The sequence below is a fragment of the Pygocentrus nattereri genome, chromosome 14 (assembly GCF_015220715.1).
Source record: "Pygocentrus nattereri isolate fPygNat1 chromosome 14, fPygNat1.pri, whole genome shotgun sequence".
In the NCBI taxonomy this organism is placed as follows: Eukaryota; Metazoa; Chordata; class Actinopteri; order Characiformes; family Serrasalmidae; genus Pygocentrus; species Pygocentrus nattereri.
In genome coordinates this window covers 8,211,750-8,232,978 of record NC_051224.1, presented here as the reverse complement: position 1 = coordinate 8,232,978, position 21,229 = coordinate 8,211,750, and the positions used below count along the sequence as shown (strand labels likewise).

Below are 21,229 nucleotides of genomic sequence, written 5' to 3'. Positions count from 1 at the left end.
CGGAGGGTTTCTTGCTTAAGTTCACAGCTTTGGTATTGAGCTCGAACCATAGAACCTAAAACCATCATCAAATGGTTCTAACAATTTGTAGATAAGCATATTAAGTTAAAATAATTTTTGCAAATATGGTACATATAACTTGTACGTCACAAAGTCTGTCCCAAATGCACTTAAACCTAGCACTCTTAAGGTGTCTTGGTCTTGTTAATGTCACCAAAGTGTGAAATTCAAGGAAGACTGTAGCACAAAAAGGCATCTTTTGGGACCTTTGTTGCTTTATGTGGACTTTCTACCAGTACAAAAATTTGAGCCAATGAGCTGTAAATTGGGGCAGTCGTGGGCTGGAGGTTGGGGAACTGGCCCTGTGACCGGAAGGTTGCCGGTTCGATCCCCAGGGCCGACAGTCCATGACTGAGGTATCCTTGAGCAAGACACCCAACCCCCAACTGCTCCCCGGGCGCCGTGGATAGGGCTGCCCACCGCTCCGGGCAAGTGTGCTCACTGCCCCCTAGTGTGTCTGTGGTGTTTCACTTCAGAGATGGGTTAAATGCGGAGGTGGAATTTCCCCATTGTGGGATCAAAAAAGTATCACTTAACTTAAATTTCACATGAAATTCACCGTGATAGAAACGCAGAAAAAAAAAGTGCTGATTGACTGACGGCACCCAGTGGTCATAACAACCAAGCTATGTTATGTCACTGGTGACATATGACAAAAATCAGGAGACACGTAAGAATAAAAATGCTTTTTAATGACCCTAACCACAATAGATCACCAGGAGAAAAAAAATAATAAAATAATAGAATAAAAACCAAAACGTTATTGCTCGCTACACTCTACCAAATAAACTATGCCCTGTTAGATTCACTTCTGCAAGTAGTTACTACCTTTAGCAGGTGTATTTGAGCAAGTAAATCTTGTATTGTACTGGATGACACCCCTCAATAACTAAACAGGACACCCCTACTTTAAATCTTTCAAACATCAGTGAAAGCTTCAGCGTCCTGGTCTGTTATCCTCTGTAAAGGCACTTGGCAGCTTCTGCTATTAATTTTGAGATTAATGGTGGGCTTCAGGCTGTGATTATCTTTAGTTGAGAAGGGCCTCTTATCCTCCATGTAGGTCTGTCTGTCTGTCCAACCAGTAGAAAGACACTATGATGAATAGAGCAGCAGTGGAGACAGGCACACTGCAGGCGAAGAACACGTAGCTATAATGGCCAGTGTAGTCCACCAGCATCCCTGCAAGACAACACCAAAATGTGATTCAGCATGAAAAAAAAACATCTCACTGCTCAAATACTAATTTAACAGTGGTTATAGAGATCAGCAATGAGATCAGTGCCAGGCCATTGAAATATAGCCTTCCTATCAGACTGACATTTGTGTTGCCATGGTAGAGGTAACTTGAGAGGATCACACCGAGTCTTTGGTGTGCTAGCCATCTATAAACCCACAGTGGAATCAGGGCTGAGCCAAGCTCCGGTCACCCAGCACATGCCTCTCTCCCTCTCTCCCTCTCTCCCTCTCTCCCTCTCTCCCTCTCTCCCTCTCTCCCTCTCTCCCTCTCTCCCTCTCTCCCTCTCTCCCTCTCTCCGAAGATAGAACATTCCTTTTCATTGTGACTTAAAGGCATGGCAAGAGCCCATCCAACTGGACGTGAATGCCAAAAGTACACTAGCCTTTATACTTTCACACCGTGGATGCGATGGTTCAGCTAAAAATGACAAATTCAAATGTACAGTTTTTCTCTTATATCAAATGTAGTTAATCAGTAATGATGTTTCAATTGACAAAGTTTGGCTCTAGTTTTGCACTGATGCTGCAAGAGCTTATAGAAACCAGTTATCAATGTGTAAACTGCATGCTGAAAGAAATGGTTTGGCACAAAATGAAAGTTTAAATCTTCTATTTAGTTGCTAACAAACACTAGAAGTCAATAGCCACTGAGATTCTATAAGACTTCTATAAACACATTCACAAAACTTCTCTCAACCCTTTCAAACCACATCCCAGTCTTTATTAAGGCTGTGCATGTTTGTTGAGGACACAGGATAACTTATGACATGAGCTATAAAAATGAACAAAACTTCAATGTGTAGCTAAATGCTGTGATCAGCCATTCGTGATAAAAGGTGGTTGCGTTGGATAATTCCATTCACTAAAATCATCCTGCCCTTCAAACCTGGTTGACTTGTTAATTGTAAATTGCTTTAGCTATGCAAGGTCCATTTGTCCATTTTATTTAACAGCATGCCATACAATGACAGAAACCAAGGTTATAAGGAAAAACCACCTTTCAATGAATGGTTCATTAAAGAACCATTTTAAAGCCTCCACATAACATACATGTTCTATACCATCATTTCCCTCTAAAAACACCCAAGCTAAGAACCATTTAGAAACTGAGATTACTTAACAATACTACATTGTTTCTACTCAGGCTAAAGATGTAAGTGTAATTTTTGGCCAAACCAGCACTAACAATATACTTACTCATGCATACACACATGAAAACAGTAGGTGCACTTCACCTGCTAGTGGTGGGCCCAACAGAATCGTCACGCTCTCCATGATGCTGATTAGGCCTAGGGCAGAGGGGAAACAGCTCATCTCGACTGTCTCCATCAGCACAGTGAAGAGCAGTGAGCCCACAATGCTCATAGAGACACCAAATGTCAGCACATAGGCCAGAAGCGCATGGAAGCTCGCGGCCACACCACATACACCGTTGCTCAGCCCACTGAGCAAGAGAGCACCTGCAAACAGGTAGACGAAGCGGCGGCTGCCCCTGAAACGTGGCAGTCCAAAGACCAGGGCTGCCGCTGGCCTGACTGAAATGTTGACCAAACCAAGGATGGCCATCAGCAGAGCAGCACGATCCTGCTCCATCCCATGAGTAGTGGCGTAGGGCACCAGGTAGACTAGTGGCACCACAAAGCCCAGCATCATCCATGACACACCCAGCGCAAAGGCACGGAAACGGGGGTTTGAGCGCATCAGGTCCAAGGCCATGTGCCTGCGTAGGAAGGGTATGAGTCCAGAGATGCTGTTCTGCAGACGACCCTTTAGGCCCTCCTGCTCAATATACAGACCACTGTCTTGGAGTGATGGCTGAACTGGAATTCTCTTTGCCTTTGGTTTGGGCTCCAGGGGCCTCATCACGGCCCCGCACACACAGCAGTTCAGCAAGACCCCACCCAGCACAAGGAAGCTTCCTCGCCAGCCAAGGTGGCCGAGCAGGAAATTGGCCAGCAGGGGCAGAGTGCTCATACCCAGCGCTGTGCCAGTGGAGGAAAGGGCATTGGCAAAGGCACGGCGGCGTACAAAGTAATGACCCACCATGGTGACGGATGGTTGGAAGCACAAGCAAAACCCCAGTCCTGTGGAGCGGGAAGGAAAGTTCAGAATTACTTTTAGCATGAACTTTTGAAAAAGAGTGTGATTGTGTATGATAGGCCTGGGTGATCAAACATTGTGAATATTTATTGAAATACAATCATATGCATTTTGTTCATATTTACAGTAAAAAGAACTAAACTCTAAATGGTTTTAAAGTTTTTTTTCCCCTGCAAATGTTACAGCACAGTTTATATTTGATAAACTTAAAAACAATAAAAAATAGTAATTGTGGCATGGGCAAAGGTTCGGACACCATTCCAGTTGTAAAGTCTTAGGATTGATAAACTTGCTAGGCCTTAAATAACTTGTTAGGACTGGCCTGGCAAGTCAAAACTCCTTAGGAAATGTCAGCTGATGACACTTCCAGAACAAATTATCTGATTCTTCAGTTCTTGTGATTTCTTAAGTTTGAAATGTTAAGAAATGAACGGGCTGTTAAAGGGAGCTGTGTAAGTCAAGACAAGATCTGGAAAACCAAGAAAATATGCAACAAATTCTAGATTTGCACTTTGGAAGTGCTGTAGACTCATGAAGTAAAAATGCAACTCTGGCTACAATCACTACAACAGGACAATGATCCAAAACATACCTTAAAGTCTATGATGAACCACTTTAAACACCACAAGCTGAACCCTTACAGTCCCTGGACTTGAACATCACTGAAAACTGTGCGTATATCTTGAATGTGCTGTCCATACAAGACAGCCCAAAAGTATTGCAGAACTAGAAGCATTTTGCAAGGAAGATTGGGTGAAAATATTAAAGCAAGAATAGAAAAACGTCGTGCTGCCTACAAAAACATTTGCAAGCTTTAATGTCTGCCAAAGGAGGTGTTACTAAGTATTTTAATCACGTATAAACCAACTATGCATTAAGAGTTGCAGGAAAAATGTTAAAAACATGTATACACTTGATACTTAAGATTTTTATTTTACTGAAGTTTTTTATTCAATTTTTTGGATACTTGTACATATTGTTCTGATATTGTAATACTCCTTTAAGGTATTTCTGACAAAATTACATACCATACTCAATCTGATATTAGCAGCAAATGCTACACTGTGTGGCAATGGCAATGTACATCTTTTACTTGCTAGGCAGGGAAGGAAAAGAAGTCTAGCCATTCACTCACTATAGAAACCAACATGCCAGTTGGGAGAATTAGCTAGTTTTCAGTGTGAGTGAAAAAGGCCAAGATTTTATGATCAATATTGAAAAGTGTGGAAAGATTCTAATAAAAAATTTTGATTGTATAGCTCAGCACTAGAGATAGTGAGCCAGACTGACCTGTGATAATTCCTGCAGCAATGTACAGGTACACCATGGTCTGAGCAAAAGAGCTGGCCACCATTCCTATTCCACTCAGGATCCCGCCCACCATTATTGTTGCACGGCAACCAAAGCGCTCTACGAGGACGCTGCAAACAGGACCTGGAAAAAAATACTAGCATTGTTATAAAAACATCAACATCAATGGACACAGAGAAGCCAAAGCACACCAAAAATGCCCAGATACGATCAGATGACAATGGAAGTATCTGAATTACAGATTATCCCTTTTAGCGTCGCTACACATATGGAGATTAGCCTGGTAAAAGACAATGACCAACAAATGTACAAGAGTTACACACTGTGTCCTACACATAATTGATGAAAATCCTCTGTCATGACTACCAAAGGGAACTCGAGGTTGCACAAGCCTTCTTTTCAGGTCTGTTCAGACTGGTCAGATTAAAATGAAAAAAAAGGAATCCTTATCCCTCAAATCAAAGCTGAATGTGAACAATCAGATTAATGAACAGCTCTTTCAAAAATACAAAGGCTCTTTGATGTTGGGAAAAATGAGTTCCAATTATTCTTTATGTTTTAGGAAGGATTATGTCATAGCATGTTACTTTTGTCTTCGTGATTGTTCTCATTCCTCGCAGGCAGAGACATTAAGGAGAAAGGGGACATCTATTTATTGAGTGTTACAAATGCAGGAAAAATGAATGCAGGTATTTTAGCGAATTTGTCCAGCATCACCTATACATTCTCCTTTTCTGGATTACAATAAATACATCATGAAATGTCTGCTTGTTTGCATTCATGTGATTCAGCCAACTTTAATCAGTTTGGTTTAAAATTATTCCAAGATTTGTTCATTTGTTAATATATTGCTGGGGTATATTGCAATCATAATATGGAGTTTTAATAAACTGAAATTTGGAAGGAGGACTATGCCTGAAGCTCTTCACCCTTCCATAAAATCCCATAAATTTTCCATCTCTACCTTCTCTGCTACTATTACCCATGACAATGTTTCTTAGCCTTCTCTCAGTGCTATCTCTGTTGGTGGTCCAGACTTCTGGCCTAAAGCATAAGTCACCCAAAACTTCAACCCAAGTTCCCAGAGTTCGCTCTCGTCTTACAATCACACGGTTTCTTCTCATGTTACAACTGTACGTTAGCTAGTGAAATATAATTGCATGGTGTCCTGTCCACATCTTGAAGCCCTTCTCCTACTCTTCTAAAACTGGTAATGATCTCTAGATGAAATGAACACTACTCCTGTTCAAACAAAGATTTGGAGATGCGGCGCTGTGCAGAAATTAGTTGGAGGATCACCTTTGTTTTGCTGTTGGCTCTGGCCTTTTCAGCACAGACAGCCGTGGAAAGATAAATGCACATTCTCACAGATGAACAATGGACCTCAAAGGCAGTTAGAACAATCTCCTGCCTGGTTCACTGTTGTCAGAATTAACTTGATGCTCTCCCAACGGGCAGACAATGAACTTGCCTGTGCTCTCTCTCATCAGAAGCTCCACCCATCTGAAAGAAGATACAGCTTTCTACCTTTCTACTCAAGCAATGTTTGAGTGTTTACTCTGAGTAAGCTGTCTCTGTCAATGAAGAACGTCATCTATCTATTTGATTCCACACTGCACTTCACAGTGAATAAGCTTGTGGAGAGCTGTACATTTATATCTGTACTTAATCTCAGTCTAGAGAAAAGTAAACTCTACTGCTCTACTCAGTAATCAAATTCACTCAGTACTGAATGGGCTGTCTTGCCTCACAACGATTCAACATGATTAAATTGTTTCCTAAAAAATGTAATCATGAAAGTACAAACAAACTGAACAAACATCTTTACATCTGAGAATAGTTTGATTCTGGACAAAAAATAGCATATATTTTGATAAGGGTGTTGAAATCTGGTGTCCTTAAAGACCACCTGATCTCTACTGTTTTCTAAGGTCAATGACAGTTTGGTGACATGTCTGCCTAGACAATTCTGATTAAATACAATTAAATACAACAACTGCCTGGGTTTTTCAATTGCCTGTTTCAATACTTATGTGGATTTTTCGACCAGTACTTGCCTTAGTCACTTAGCTCTGCCTCAGTGAGTTAGCTAGCCGAGCAAATTATGCAATACATAACATTTTTTAGAAGCTTCAACATAATGTTTGAGAATAATTGCTTTGTCTGGCTGTAAACTGATGTACAACTGGTGCATCGCCTCTCATTTTCTTGTTCTTAACTGTGTAGCCTTCATTATGCCAAGAGGTTTATTGCTATGGCTTATTACCATCTTTGTGTGCCATTACTTTCAGGTTTGAAAAGGGAAATGTATCATCAAGCAGTCATTTCTGGTGAGTAGTGCTTCTGCAGTTGACACATGTTCACTCAGTCCCTTACTCCTCTGAGGCCTCATTTAACACCCTTCACCTAAGCTAATAAAGTAATGGAACAGCCTTTAAGATGACTTTGGGGATCCCTCTTACAGATGGTATTGAAGCATGTGCAGATTTAGTAGGGCTGTGTGGACAGGGAAATAACCCAGCCGCATTGTGACAAGTGGAACAGGGCAGATGTTGATTTGAAGTAAATGTAAGGCTTGGATTGATGTTAAATATTGCTTTTGTTCATCTAAATTTTTGCATTATTTTGTTTAACATTTATTTGAGTTTAATTTTTCATAAAATTGTTTTGGTTCAGCAGACAAATATTTTTTAACAGTGTGTGCTGGACACCAACCCACCAGGACTAATGTGCTTTAATTAATGTCAGAATAATTGCAAAATCCACTCTAAAATATGGAGGTGCCAGAGAGGCGTCTTTACACAATGCCATAGAAACACTTTGGGTTCCCTAAAGAAGCCTTCAATGGATAGTTCTTTAGAAAACCACATTTGTAAATGAGAAGAGTGGGAAGAATTTTTCAAAGCAGAAAGAACATCTATAAAATGAAAAGGTTCTAGGAAGAACCCGTTAATTGGTACAGTTTTTTTTTTATTATTGCATAAAGGCCTTTAAAAGGTTTCTTCGCAATCACAAATTCCTTTTTTTAAAAACATGGTTCTTCAGGGAAACAAAAATGGTGTTTCTCTGATGTTAATGAATGGTTACTTTGGTGACTATGTGACAATAAAGGCTTCATTCATTCATAATCAAAGAACCCACCTCTTCTATGCAGGTCACTTGCTATTTTCAGATCTATTTTACACCTGTTTTAGATTTTAGATCTTTTCACCCCCCTGTTCCCTTCCTACCGCCTGCGTGTAACACCGCTGTCATGATGGCTGGCACCCAAGACGTCGCGGTGTTGCTCGCCTGGAACTCGTTCTGCAGATCTGTGTAGAAGATGCCGATGCAGGAGGGGAAGGCCAACGTCAGTGCCAGGACCAGGATAGCGGCTGCTAGCACCACCCAGCCCCAGCCGCCATCTGGAGCCAACTGCCCACTGATCCTCTCTGCTGCACCTCCGGCAGGGTACTGCCCCTCCTCGGGCAGACTGGGTGGCTCTTCCTCCTGGTCATCCTGCTCCTCAGGTTCGCAGCTGCTTTCCTGGCCTTGTCCTTGCCCCCTCTCTGAACAGTGATGAGCATCAGGACTGTCTCTCACCCCGTGGCTGCCGAAGCCGTGTCTCAGAGTGGCCCTCTGGCTCTGAGGAGCCTCCACACCCTCGGCCATTCTGCCTGCCAGAGGGGCTTCTGTTCCAGCTGCTCTCTGCATGCATGACAGTGCAAAAAAAAAACAAACAAAAAAAAAAAACAAAAAACTGATGACTGGAAATCCATAGTCAGGTTGTCTTAAGGCTTTTACAATCTATATATTCCTTCTGTGCAGTAATTCTTAAGATGTGCAACATCATATGACTCTAAGCTATCCAAGGAATGTGCAATACCTAACTTCTACCTCACTTGTCTATTGTCCATTGTCTGTTAATATATGGTTTTATAGTCCTTTTTCTTTATATTTAAGATTTTTTTATACTTTTTTCCCCCGTTAAAGCATTTTTCAAAGTTGAGCCAGGAGTGGACTTACCTAAAAATAGTGGGGTGTAGTTACTCTAAGTGGGTATTTGAGGGTCAACATAAAAGAAAGGAATAGCAAAAAGGCAGAGAAATTAATTGTACACATGGCACATGATAAATAATACCCAAAATGCTAACATTGCTAGCAATAAATAGTTATAATTGAAGGCAGAGTGAGTGTTAGCATCTAACCAGCTCCTACAACATCTTAGTTCTCTTAGTAAGTTTGAAAATAAAGTATTTCTTTAATAATAGCAATGCTGGCCTTTTTCAGGTGGCATATTCCTCTGAGATAGTCAGGTAAATGAGATAAAGTAAAGACTAAACCTGGCTACTATGCTGCATTTAAATGGAACCCATTGACAGACAGTATTAGAAGAGCCCCAACAGTGGCCACTTTTAAATTGAATAAAAACTTACTTTAAACTCAGGTTCACAAATAAGCTTTCCTTACTGTATTGATCTGTAGGTCTCTGTTCATAAACAAACTAGCTGAAACTAATATTATAAAATGAAAGTGTTTGTATGAATTCAGAAAAAAAGAAACATGCCTGTCACGACTGCATGTGTGTATATATTTCTATATTGTGGTCTATTTACACAAAGTTAGGTTAGTTCATCATTTAGGTAGACGGATGTGCTCCCAAAGTTTTACGCTGCTGCACTGACGTTGAACCGTGTGCTGCACTGGGTCGGTATGACCATATACCAACAGGTCAAAACCAGCTCAGAACAAAGTGACCGCTGTGCCCCGATTGGTGCTCTTGCTTTGTGCTTCTTTTGTTTTGACATGTTATGTTTTTATACACACAAAAACCAAAAGGAAAGATTTCACAAAATGTAGTGGAGTAAAAAGTGAGATATTTGACTTTGAAATGTAGTGGAGTGAAAGTAAAGAGTCACCCAAAATGGAAAAACTTCAGTAAAGTACAGATACACAAAAAAAAACTACTTAAGTGCAGTAACCAATTACATTTACTTAGTTTCTGCCCACCACTTAAAATCAAGGGTTGAACATTTCATTCCACTACAATAAAAGCCTTTAAAACATCAATATGTTTTGATAGTGACTGATTTGGTAGGGATTTTGAGCAGAACTCAAAAAACGCTAGCCAGTACCTGACTAGCAAACACAGCTTTGAACGGCTGTACACACATAAAACCCTAATATTTTTCATTAAAACCGAAATATATGTTTCATTAGTGACCGTTTCTAATGTTACACACTGCTTTTCACACTTTGGGACACATTTACTTAACATCTAACTGATCACCGTCGCGGATGCGGCCTCACTCCCTGCTGTAAAATACAGGGGTGTGGCTAAAATAAGGCCCCGCCCACAGACTGAACGTCTGTGTTTCGTTGGCGGCATAAAAACGGGGCACAACATATTTAGAATAAAGATTTTAATGTATTAATTAAACTCACGATAAATCTACATCATTGAATTTCACTCAATAAACCAAAAAGATCTTTTAAAAAATAGAAAAAATTAGAAAAAGCAAGTTTACAATAGAACTCCCCACTAGAAACTACCCTAGAAATGATCATTTTGTATATATTTAGTTTACTACTATCTCCATTGATGGCTGAAAGAGATCTTAACATAATCCTTGCACATACCTAAGGTCTAAATGTTTTATTTATTAAGTTTATTTTAGTTCAGTATGGTCCATATAGCAAAAGCTTTCCTCGACAGGGACACAGTCCTAGGGTGCAGCGAGCTCAGCTGCCCCTGTGCATTTATGAAAAGCCCCCTGAGAATGGGGCGTCCTCTACCTCTCTGGGGCATTAGTGGTTTCTGTCTGCAGATTCAACACAAACTCTCGTGTCATCATCGCTTCTCGACCTGGCCGTTCTTTCTTCGCGCAACTTTAGCTGGGAACAAAAGATCAGCGTGGACGCTTCTGTTAATCCGCTTCTGAAGGATTATAATCCCAGTCTCTCAACGTCCATCTCGCTGATTGAAGGCACCGTCACTGCGCCAGATGTGCGCAGCGTGTTTTGCTTCATCCGCTTCTATTTTATAATCACTTTTTGCGCGTTGGTTTCCATGGGAACAGCAGCACCTGTTCGCAGTACGGTCGATCATATCACGATATCAACAATAACCACTCTAAACATATTACAAGATCATTTGGTCCGTTAGTCTGAGCAGAGCTCGCTGCGGAACAGGTCATCTGTATCTTTAGTACAGCAGGTCCTACCTTGCGTTCAAAAACTCCTTCATAACCGGAGCTCGTCTCGCTGCCTGTCTGCACAATCAGTCCCGGCTTTTCCCGTCAAGCTTAGGTTTTTGTTCCTCACCTTAGCATGAAGAAGACATCTGTACTCGACATGAAGTGGACTAGGCTGTCCCCTCCCCGCCGGTACTTTGCTGCGGTCAGCTTTCCCAGTGTAGGAGCAGAAACAGCCTGGAGTGACCAGTGCAGCCCACAGGCGAACCGCCCCGTGACTGCTGGGTGAACACAGCTACGTAACACTGACAGGAGAACTTACTAACCACAGACTGGACCCGTCCTACAGACCACAGAGGACAGACTGTATGAGAGAACAGAGCCTCAAATGTTATTCAAGTGTGGACCATGGAACATGTTTCCACATGTTTGAAAATCACTCAAATCACAAGCATCACCAAAGACAAGTGCACTGCAACTGGGTTGATGTAATTGTGTTGGTGTAGAAACGATGCACACAAATCAACTTGAATAAACTTTACTTTCTTCAGTGGGTTTCCTCAGTGGACTGCTAAGAACTTGTTTATCTACCTATATATTTTAAGTATATGTATATTATTAAAGAGTTCACTACCTCAGACAGAAACAAATCATTGCTCCAGTTTAAGTCAACAAACAAGGTTGTGGTTTCAGACTAAAGGGCCCATGTCTCGGAAAACTGAATTTTCCACACCTTCTTGAAATGAAAGAGTGATGTAGTGTAATGTAAACATGACTGGTTTACAAATGCAGCTAAGCAGCAAACAGGCCGTTTTGAATACACTCACAAACTGTCACTTACACAGTCTATAGGAGTTTAGCCCTTTCTGAAGTTATAAGGATTGTTTCAGCTTACATGGCTTTTTGAATGAGGCATAATACAGAACAGCCAATCACAACAGAGGTCATTTACCTATAAAAAAAACAAAACAAGTATTACCAAAATGCCAACTTTACAGGAGAAGGTTAAAACATTCTTTATATACAATGTCATTAATGTAGAAAGCTTTAAGTCACTTTGGAGCATTTCTTTTGGTAATCCCTAATGAAATATTACACATAAAGGGAAGCTGCTCAATCATAATAATAAAAAGATAACAATGAAATACTTGATAGAAATGGCAGACCATCAGATAGTTGTACAATCCGGTGGTTCCTGCTCCTGGAGTGTTCCTGCTCTGTATGTTCAGGTGTTTCAGTGCTCCAAACAACCAGAGCCCTATTTACCAAAAGAATCTTAGAGTTAAGATCATCTTAACCGGTAAAGAGAATGTATAGAGTAACGATTACTCTACCATTTAACTGGCAGGGACAGTTGAGTTCATTGTGACAAATCCTTTTTAAGTCACAATGTGTTAAAGTTAAACTAAAAAAAAGTCGACTCAATTTTAGGCAGATAAATCTGCAGTTGTACATTGTGAAAATAGCAATGTTTAGATACTATATCAAACGCTCTTAGTTCAATAAAACGAGATGGGTACTTTAATTGGCAGTGGGCAACTGAAATTCAAGACCAGAACAGGTTGTAATGGCAGAGCCTAAAATAGCCAGGAGGCAGACAGAGAGTCCTTTTGAACTTTGCATCCCCAGGAAATAGGCAGTTTTCTTATTACAGTCCACTCTTTGCTATGTGCTCATTTAAGCCCTTAAATCATAAGCACCTGTATGTGGGGCCTCACTCTCATAACAGTTTTGTTGTAGTTACCTGAACACAGTACCAGTGATGAGCACAAACAGGACCTAGTTTTCTGTTAAAATGATCATAGTACAGTTTAAAAAAACCCTACAGTAACATGTACTGCACACTGTGCTTTTGCACATTAGAGAAGTGTGACACACCTGGAAAGCAACACAGTCAACAAAACTGCTTGTGTAACAGCAGTGTCTAATATGTCCCTGGATATATTAAATGCAATTTGTCATGTTATTTCATTTAAAAGACAAAACAATTGTCTTCCTGCAATCTTCCATCAAAATGTAGTGAGTCACCTGCCTCTAAAACATCTTATTTTGTATTACACCATCAAGCACCAGTGGACAGGGAAAATATTACTAAACAATGATATCATGTTACACCTTCCACTCCCTCTATGTTCACCAAATCATCAAGCTAAAGCAAACAGCTGGCTTACAGACCCTCCCTGATACCATTACACTCAGAAATGTATCAGTGTGAAAGGAAAAGGCCATAGGATTTCTGAATCACTTTAAGCAATGATAATGGTTTGAGTTCCAAAATGTGAGAACTGTACAATCAAGTTTATTGAACAGGCAAGTTGCTCTTATGGCAAACAGAATAAATAGATTACTGCACGCACACACACGTTTTCTAGGTTGCTTATCAAGTAGATCAAATTGATTCATAGTTTCTTTACATCAAAAAAAAATATATATATAGTAAAAAAATGTGAAATGTAAAGAAAATTGAATTCTATCAAGTTAAAATTTTATTTCTTTTTTTTACTTTTTCTAGATATTAAGTTTTTATTAGCATATAAGATTTCATTTATAGCTAGTAACACATGCTTGGAGTTCATTTTTCATATTTTGAAATTCTAGGTGTTTGAATTGATTTCTTGAATTTTTTTTTACGTAAGACGTTCCCACTAGTTTGTATTTATTTATTTAGGCTCTTGCTACAGTACTGTCGTTGCCGGGTATGACCGCTAGGGGTCAGTAGCGCTGTGCTGGTTTTGTATCCTCTACCAAGAACCCGGTGTTTCCGCTGTTGGCGTCCATCAGGCTTCTGTCTTTGCGGCAGAGACTTGATCTTCTGCAGGCAAGTAGAACTGGAAACAAGTTATTTTAACAATATTGCGCAGTCAGGTCATTATAACCCATCACTGCGGGCGGGACTTTAGGGCTCTAACAGGATATTTCTTGCTCGAGGGTAAATTCTGTCCTGACTGGGAGCCGCTGTGGAGACACCGCCTGTTCTCGGTGTTCGAGCAATGACTGCACTCATGTAACCTGTTAACTAGCTTAGCTTAGCTAACCTAGTTTATTTAGCGAGTATATACACTGTGTCTACATAAGTGTCCAGAAACATCTCCTAATTAATGGATTCAGCGGATTTGCAGGGCACCCAGTGCAAACGCAGGTCTTCAGTTCCACACTCAGAGCATGTATGACTTGATCTCTAGAAAAGCATTGGCAATGATATGGGACGCTCTGGAGCAGCCACACAGGAGCCTAAGGTCACAATGCCCAATGCCACGAGTTGGCACGAGGGGAAAAGCCCCTCAACACTGTGCCTTGGAGCAATAGAACGGTGTTCGCTGTTCTGATGGAGCCTTTACCTTTGGGATGAGTTCGAGTGGTGTTCGTGATCTAAAACTTAATAGTCCAACATCAGGACCTGACCTCACAAACGCTCCTTTGGCTGAATGCAGTCAATTTCTCACATCAATGTTCCAACATCTAGTGTAAAGCCTTCCCAGAAGAGTAGACACTGTTACTGCAGCAATGTAGAAACTCATAATTAATGCTCTTTATTTCAGACGGAATGTCAGATGTGCAGGTGTTTTGGGCTGTATAGTGTATATTACTGTCTTTAAAAAATACTTAACTGTAGATACATAAGTTAAGCTCTAAAACCTCTTGACCACTTTAAATGAAGCTGCCTGCATTGTTGGTCTGCAAGCTCAGACTTTGGAAGTTATGACAATGTTGAGGAAAGGTGAAGCAACACTGTTGGGTAAACATTAAGGAGTGCATGCTGCACAGTAATAAACAAGCTGGCTCAAAGTAACTTGACATCATTCCACTTAATTTTCAAGAAGTACTTGCAAGTTCATGCAGATATGTATCTAAACTTGTTAAAATGGAACTGATGCTCTCCCCGTTCGTTATGTTCCGATATGACCGAATATGACCACTGAATGCCAACTGCATGTTTTGACAGAAGTAGAGTGATGGCAGGGCGACGAGTTGCCATAAAGGCCATTGACTGGCTGGCCTTTGCAGAGAGGGTGCCTCCAAACCAGAGAGCTATATTCAACAACCTGAAGACCCGAAGCGATGCGGTCTCTGCTAAGTGAGTACCAGGATGGGGTGATGGGTTAACGTGCCTGTGTGCACATGGTTTACATCTATGATGTAGCAACAAGCTTTAGTTTGGTGTGCAAAGTTGCTTTACAATCTACATTAAACTGCTGTTCTCTGCAGACTTGCCTCACTGCCCGAAAAGCCAGCCCCCATCGACTGGAATTACTACAGAAAGACCGTGGCAAAAGCAGGAATGGTGGATGAGTTTGAGAAGAAGGTGAATTCTAATGGCCACTCTTACACTACTGTGCTCTCTAAGGACCTTGACCCAACAAGCTGATGGTCAGCTGTTGGAAAATGGCAGAAATGTGAGCCAACACCACGCTTCAGGGCACGCACAATGGGTTTTTCCAATACCAGTGCAAGTAGCACAGGTTACTGTTGCTTGATGTCTGCTATTTAAATATCTGAATTTTTACACAATTGCTGTTTGAATGTTGCATTGCCAACCAAAAGATGTACTGTATACTTTATTTTTTGCCTCAGGGGACAAGTATGTAATTGTACGTATTTGTTCTACCTTTTCATAACTGAATGCTATAAAAACAGAATAAAATGGCTGGATACAAGTGCAGTGGGGTATGGTATAGTCATGATACTGAAAACATTCCTTGAGGGTAATACTCCAGTGACAGTTTAGGGCTTTATTTTATGACAGTGTAGGGAGTCGTTCTTTTCACATTTGTGTGCTAGTGGTCAGCAGTGTGTTCGAGTGCAGATTTTCACAGGAGATGAGACACGATGGCTAGTGGAAGGTGTTTATCAGTTGGCCTTTTTTTTGCTACTACTTGGTGTGTCTTGGCTGTAAGGCTGTTTACCATATTGCCGTTTCTGTTCTCTCACACTCAAATCTATTAAACCACAGTTTGCTGCTTTGACTGTTCCTGAGCCAGTGGACACTCAGACTGCTAAGATCAATGGACAAGAGCAAGAGTCTGTAAGTGATACTTTTTGTGTTTCTTAATCATAGTGGTGGATAAAGTACAATATTGCAATATTTACTATGTTTGTAACCATATCAGAATTCATCTCAGTTTACATTATTAAAGTTAAACCCCATGCTTTCTGAGTAGTGGCACTCTGCAAAATGGTTTCTATATAGTGCTAAAGGAAAGGGTTCAAGCATTCTAAAAGGAAGCCTTGAAGAACCATTTTAAAGACCATTCAAGACTGTTAATAGTAGAGATGGGCAATGTCACAAAAATGTAATATCACAATAAGTTTTCCAGTTCTTGCATGGATGAGAGACCTCACAAGATTTTAACCCTGTTAAAGTCAGTGTAAGGAGAGCTTCTTAAAATGATTGTTTTAACCACAAAGAAATGATTCCTTTTAGATTTTGTGTGTTTACTGTGATAATCTTGTCATGTTGTAGAACAAAAATGCTGCGGACTACATTCAGGCTTCCAAAGATCGCATAGCTCAGTATGAGGAGGAGGTAAGTTGCACGTTGTATGTTTTGTAATATCATGGGGACGTATTTGGTAAATTCTGTGTGTGTGTATATAATGTGTATATAGTATTTTTTATATATATATATATATATATATATATATATATATATATATATATATATATATATATATATATATATATATATATATATATATATATATATATATAAAAAATGTTCTTTTCATAAAAACGTGCCTCAGTGTTGTACAGTTATTGTTGCAGTGATGAGTTATTTTAATGCTCCAGTCATAAATTACTACAGCTGAGAGATTTTTTGATATTACACCTAGAACAACAAGGTACACCTTAAACATAGTTCTTTAACACAGTGCTGTAATAAACTGAGAAAAGGGCTAATCTTTTGAAAGTACCTTATTGGAGCATTAATCATGGTTTTAGGGCTGGTTTCCCAGAGCCAGATTAGCCTGGCTCCAACCTAAGCCTGGAGTGATTCAGCATTGGCACTGCAGTCTCACCTCTGGGAAAACCAGCTGTTAAAGTTCAACATCATATAAATAACATTACTGTTCTCCTTTGTTTTTGGCAGCTTGAGAAGTTCAAGAACATGATTCCCTTTGACCAGATGACTGTTGAAGACCTTAATCATGCTTTTCCTGAGACAAAGCTTGACAAAGAGAAACATCCCTACTGGCCACACAAGCCTATTGCTGACTTGTAATTTATTAGCAAAGTCAAATTATTTATAAATTAATAAGTCCTTGAGTGGAGGATCATATTGTGTAGTCCAGTCTGTTTGATGCTTCGAAAGTAGACAAGATTTTGTGAAGTGGCTCAGAACCTTTGTATGTATGGCAAAAACATTAAATAAATGGTTTAAGTTTTGATTCCTTTTCATTTTAAAGAAGCCTGAAAAATGACAGCTGTGCTCATTCCGGTGCACAGACTGTACGACTTTCACTCTTCCTGTCACATTTCAACCAACAGGGACGTCTGTTAGAGAACATGGCATTATTATTGATTCAGGTGACATTCGCATTGCAGTCAGCTTTGTTTGATAGGATTGTACTGTAACTGATATGATATGTAGAATTATTACACTGATTATTACGTATGTCAACAAGAAGACTACACCGATTTCAGACAAGCATAAACGTTTCAGGAAACGTTAACAGTATTTATGTGCCGTCACTTAGACTAAAATTAGTTTTAACCCCCAGGGCTTCACCTATACAAAAAAAAAGGTATTGTAACTGTCAACACCCAAATATGTGATTGATAGTGATTGGTATGTAAGTTAACCATGTATTCACCATACATGGGCTTTTGTGACACGATGCTGTGACAACACTAAATATTTATAATAGAAGCATATTCTAGAACAAGAGTTTTTTTAGTAAAAAAAAATTGTGGTCAGTTTTCGGAGCTCTGGAGCTGCTGCAAATTGGCTGATGAGGATTATCATTTTGAAAAAGTAACAGGAAAAGTAGGTAACGCCACTGAATGTGGAAAGGCAGTAAAATACACTATTGCCAAAAGTATTCACTCACCTTTCTAAATCATTGAATTCAGGTGTTCTAATCACTTCCATGGCCACAGGTGCAAGTAAAATTGTGAAATTTCCTCGCTACTAAATCAAAGTCAAATGTCAGTGGTATTATAAAAAAAGTGGAAACAATTGGGAATGACAGCAGCTCAGCCAAGAAGTGGTAGGCCACAAAGTGACTGCGCAGGGTCAGTGGATGCTGAGGCGCATAGCATGCAGAGGTCGCCAACTTTCTGCAGAGTCAATCGCTACAGACCTCCGAACTTCACATGGCCTTCAGATTATCTCAAGAACAGCATAGAGAGCTTCATGGAATGGGTTTCCATGGCTGAGCAGCTGCATCCAAGCCTTACATCAAGCGCAATGCAAAGCGTCGAATGCAGCGGTGTAAAGCTCCGCCACTGGACTCTAGAACAGTGGAAACGTTCTCTGGAGTGCTGAATCACGCTTCTCCATCTGGCAATCTGATGGATGAGTCTGGATTTGGCAGTTGCCAGGAGAACAGTACTTTTCTGACTGCATTGTGCCAAGTGTAAAGTTTGGTGGAGATGGGACTATGGTGTGGGGTTATAATTCAGGAGTTGAGCTTGGCCCCTTAGTTACAGTGAAAGGAACTCAATGCTTCAGCACCAAGAGATTTTGGACAATTGCATGCTCCCAACTTTGTGGGAACAGTTTGGGGATGACCCCTTTCTGTTCCAACATGACTGCAGACCAGTGCACAAAGCAAGATCCATAAAGACACGGATGAGAGTTTGGTGTGGAAGAACTTGACTGGCCTGCACAGAGTCCTGACCTCAGCCCGATAGAACACCTTTGGGATGAATTAGAGTGGAGACTGCGAGCCATGCCTTCCCGTCCAACATCAGTGTTTGACCTCACAAATGCGCTTCTGGAAGAATGGTCAAAAAAATCCCATAAACACACTCCTAAACCTTGTGGAAAGCCTTGCCTGAAAGGTTGAAGCTGCAAAGGGTGGGCAGACGTCATATTAAACCCTATTGATTAAGAATGGGATGTCACTCAAGTTCATATGCGTGTGAAGCCAGACGAGCAAATACTTCTGGCAATATAGTGTATTCAGACTTCCACTTGAGTAAAAGTACAAAAGTATTTGCCTTAAATGTACTACAGTCTTCTTTCGGCTGCTCCCTTTAGGGGTCGCCACAGCGGATCATCTGCCGCCATCTTGCCCTATCCATTGCCTCTTCTACTTTCACACCAACCATCTCCATGTCCACCTTCACTACATCCATAAACCTTATCTGAGGTCTACCTCTTCTACCCGATAGCTCCTTCTCCAACATTCTTTGCCCAATATATCCACTATTCCTCCTCAACACATGTCCAAACCATCTCAACCTGGCCTCTCTGGCTTTATCTCCAAACTGTTCCACCTTCACTGTCCCTCTGATCTGCTCATTTCTAATCTTGTCCATCCTTGTCACTCCCAACGAAAATCTCAGCATCTTCATCTCCGCCACCTCCAGCTCAGCCTCCTGTCTTTTAGACAGAGCCACAGTCTCCAAACCATACATCATAGTGTGATGGTGCAGTGTATGGCCATCACTGAGACTAATAGTAACAATAGGAATATTTGTGTAATGTAGTATGTACCTACCTTGATGTCCTGTATAGAAGGGGATGAGGGCAAATGAGAGGTAAAGGGGACCCAGGCTTCTTGTCCCTGTTGGACGGATCCACCTTCAGGGAGGGAGAGGGGTCTCAGTGTTCTAAAGGAGGAAAACCTGCAAATGATTTAATTAATTAATTAATACTTACCGGTAATATGTATATATTTGTCATAACTAGTCAACAGCTGTGTAGATGGGTGTATATATATGTATGTGTGTGTGTATGTAAATTAGAGTATTGGGACATCGTCCCTCCGAGCGAGTTATTAGTTTAGTCGGGGCGGGGCTTCGATGATAAGAGCGCTCGGTGTTGTTTCAGCTAGGTTTTCTCAGCTACCTGTGGGAGGAGTGGTGTAATCCCGGTGTGATGCTGTTAGCTGCTTGTAACCGCTCGGGAATAACTTTAGTTTTCTTTCTGTTTGATTCAGTTTTTCTTTTGTTTTTGTGTGTAATAAAATAATCTCGTGTGCACTTGAACTTGGAATCTCGCCTCCTCGTATCCACACCCACGCCCATAGTGCCAACTTTGCCGTACGTAAATCCCGGTGGCTCTTCTTTTGGAGGTTGCACCGTTACACATCGCAGGACGCACTACTGTCTTGTAAACCTTCCCTTTCACTCTTGCTGCTATCCTTCTGTCACACATCAGCCCTGACACCCGTCTCCACCCACTCCATCCTGCCTGCACCCTCTTCTTCACCTCTTTTCTACACTGTCCATTGCTCTGGATGGTTGACCCAAGATATTTGAAGTCATCCACCTTTACGACCTCTACTCCTTGCATCTTCGCCTTTCCACCTGCCTCCTTCTCCTTCACACACATGTATTCTGTCTTGTCTCTACTGACCTTCATTCCTCTCCTCTTCAGTGCAAACCTCCACCTCTCCAGATTCTCTTCCACCTGCTCTCTACTCTCACCACAGATTACAATGTCATCTGCAAACATCATGGTCCGTGGAGCCTCCTGCCTGACCTCATCTGTCAACCTTTCCATTACCATTGCAAACAAGAAGGGGCTCAAAGCTGATCCCTGATGTAACCCTACCTTCACCTTGAAACCATTTGTCACTCCCAACTGCACACCTCACCACTGTCTCACTATCCTCATACATGTCCTGCACCACCCTAACATACTTTTCAGCTACACCCGACTTCCTCATACAGTACCACAGTTCCTCTCTTGGCACCCTATCATATGCCTTCTCTAGATCCACAAATACACAATGTAGTTCCTTCAGACCTTCTCTGTATTTCTCTATCAACACTCTCAATGCAAAAATTGCATCTGTGGTACTCTTTCTGGGCATGAAACCAAACTGCTGCTCACTGATCTGAACCTCTTGCCTTAGCCTTGCTTCAACAACTCTTTCCCATACCTTCATGGTGTGGCTCATCAACTTTATACCTCTGTAGTTACTGCAGCTCTGCACCCTTGTTCTTAAAAATGGGGACCAGTACACTGCTTCTCCACTCATCAGGCATCCTCTCACTCTCCAGGATTTTGTTAAACAACCAGGTTAAAAAGTCCACTGCCTTCTGTCCTAAACATCTCCATACCTCCACAGGTATGTCATCTGGACCAACTGCCTTTCCATTCTTCATCCTTTTTAAAGCTGCCCTCACTTCCACCTTACTAATTCTCTGCACTTCCTGATCCACTATCCCCC

General features: G+C 41.0%; 2 protein-coding genes across 3 annotated transcripts; one reads left to right on the top strand and one right to left on the bottom strand.

The window, feature by feature from the left end:
• Positions 1-731: 731 nt before the first annotated feature.
• Positions 732-19,569, bottom strand: slc16a5b (solute carrier family 16 member 5b). The gene is given in 6 exon segments (XM_037544495.1): positions 732-1,117; positions 1,119-1,242; positions 2,535-3,383; positions 4,690-4,833; positions 7,941-8,397; positions 19,550-19,569. Coding segments are annotated over 5 exon segments (1,677 nt in total). The 5' UTR covers positions 8,362-8,397; positions 19,550-19,569; the 3' UTR covers positions 732-978.
• Positions 13,593-17,269, top strand: atp5pd (ATP synthase peripheral stalk subunit d). 2 transcript variants are annotated; one of them, XM_037544497.1, is made up of 6 exons: positions 13,593-13,701; positions 14,830-14,958; positions 15,090-15,186; positions 15,835-15,906; positions 16,345-16,407; positions 16,972-17,269. In XM_037544497.1, the coding sequence occupies exons 2-6, from the start codon at positions 14,837-14,839 to the stop codon at positions 17,101-17,103; spliced, it is 486 nt and encodes a 161-aa protein (XP_037400394.1). In that variant the 5' UTR covers positions 13,593-13,701; positions 14,830-14,836; the 3' UTR covers positions 17,104-17,269. The 2 variants fall into 2 exon arrangements, with proteins under 2 accessions (XP_037400394.1, XP_037400393.1); XM_037544496.1 differs by having other exon boundaries at positions 14,827-14,958.
• Positions 19,570-21,229: the final 1,660 nt, after the last annotated feature.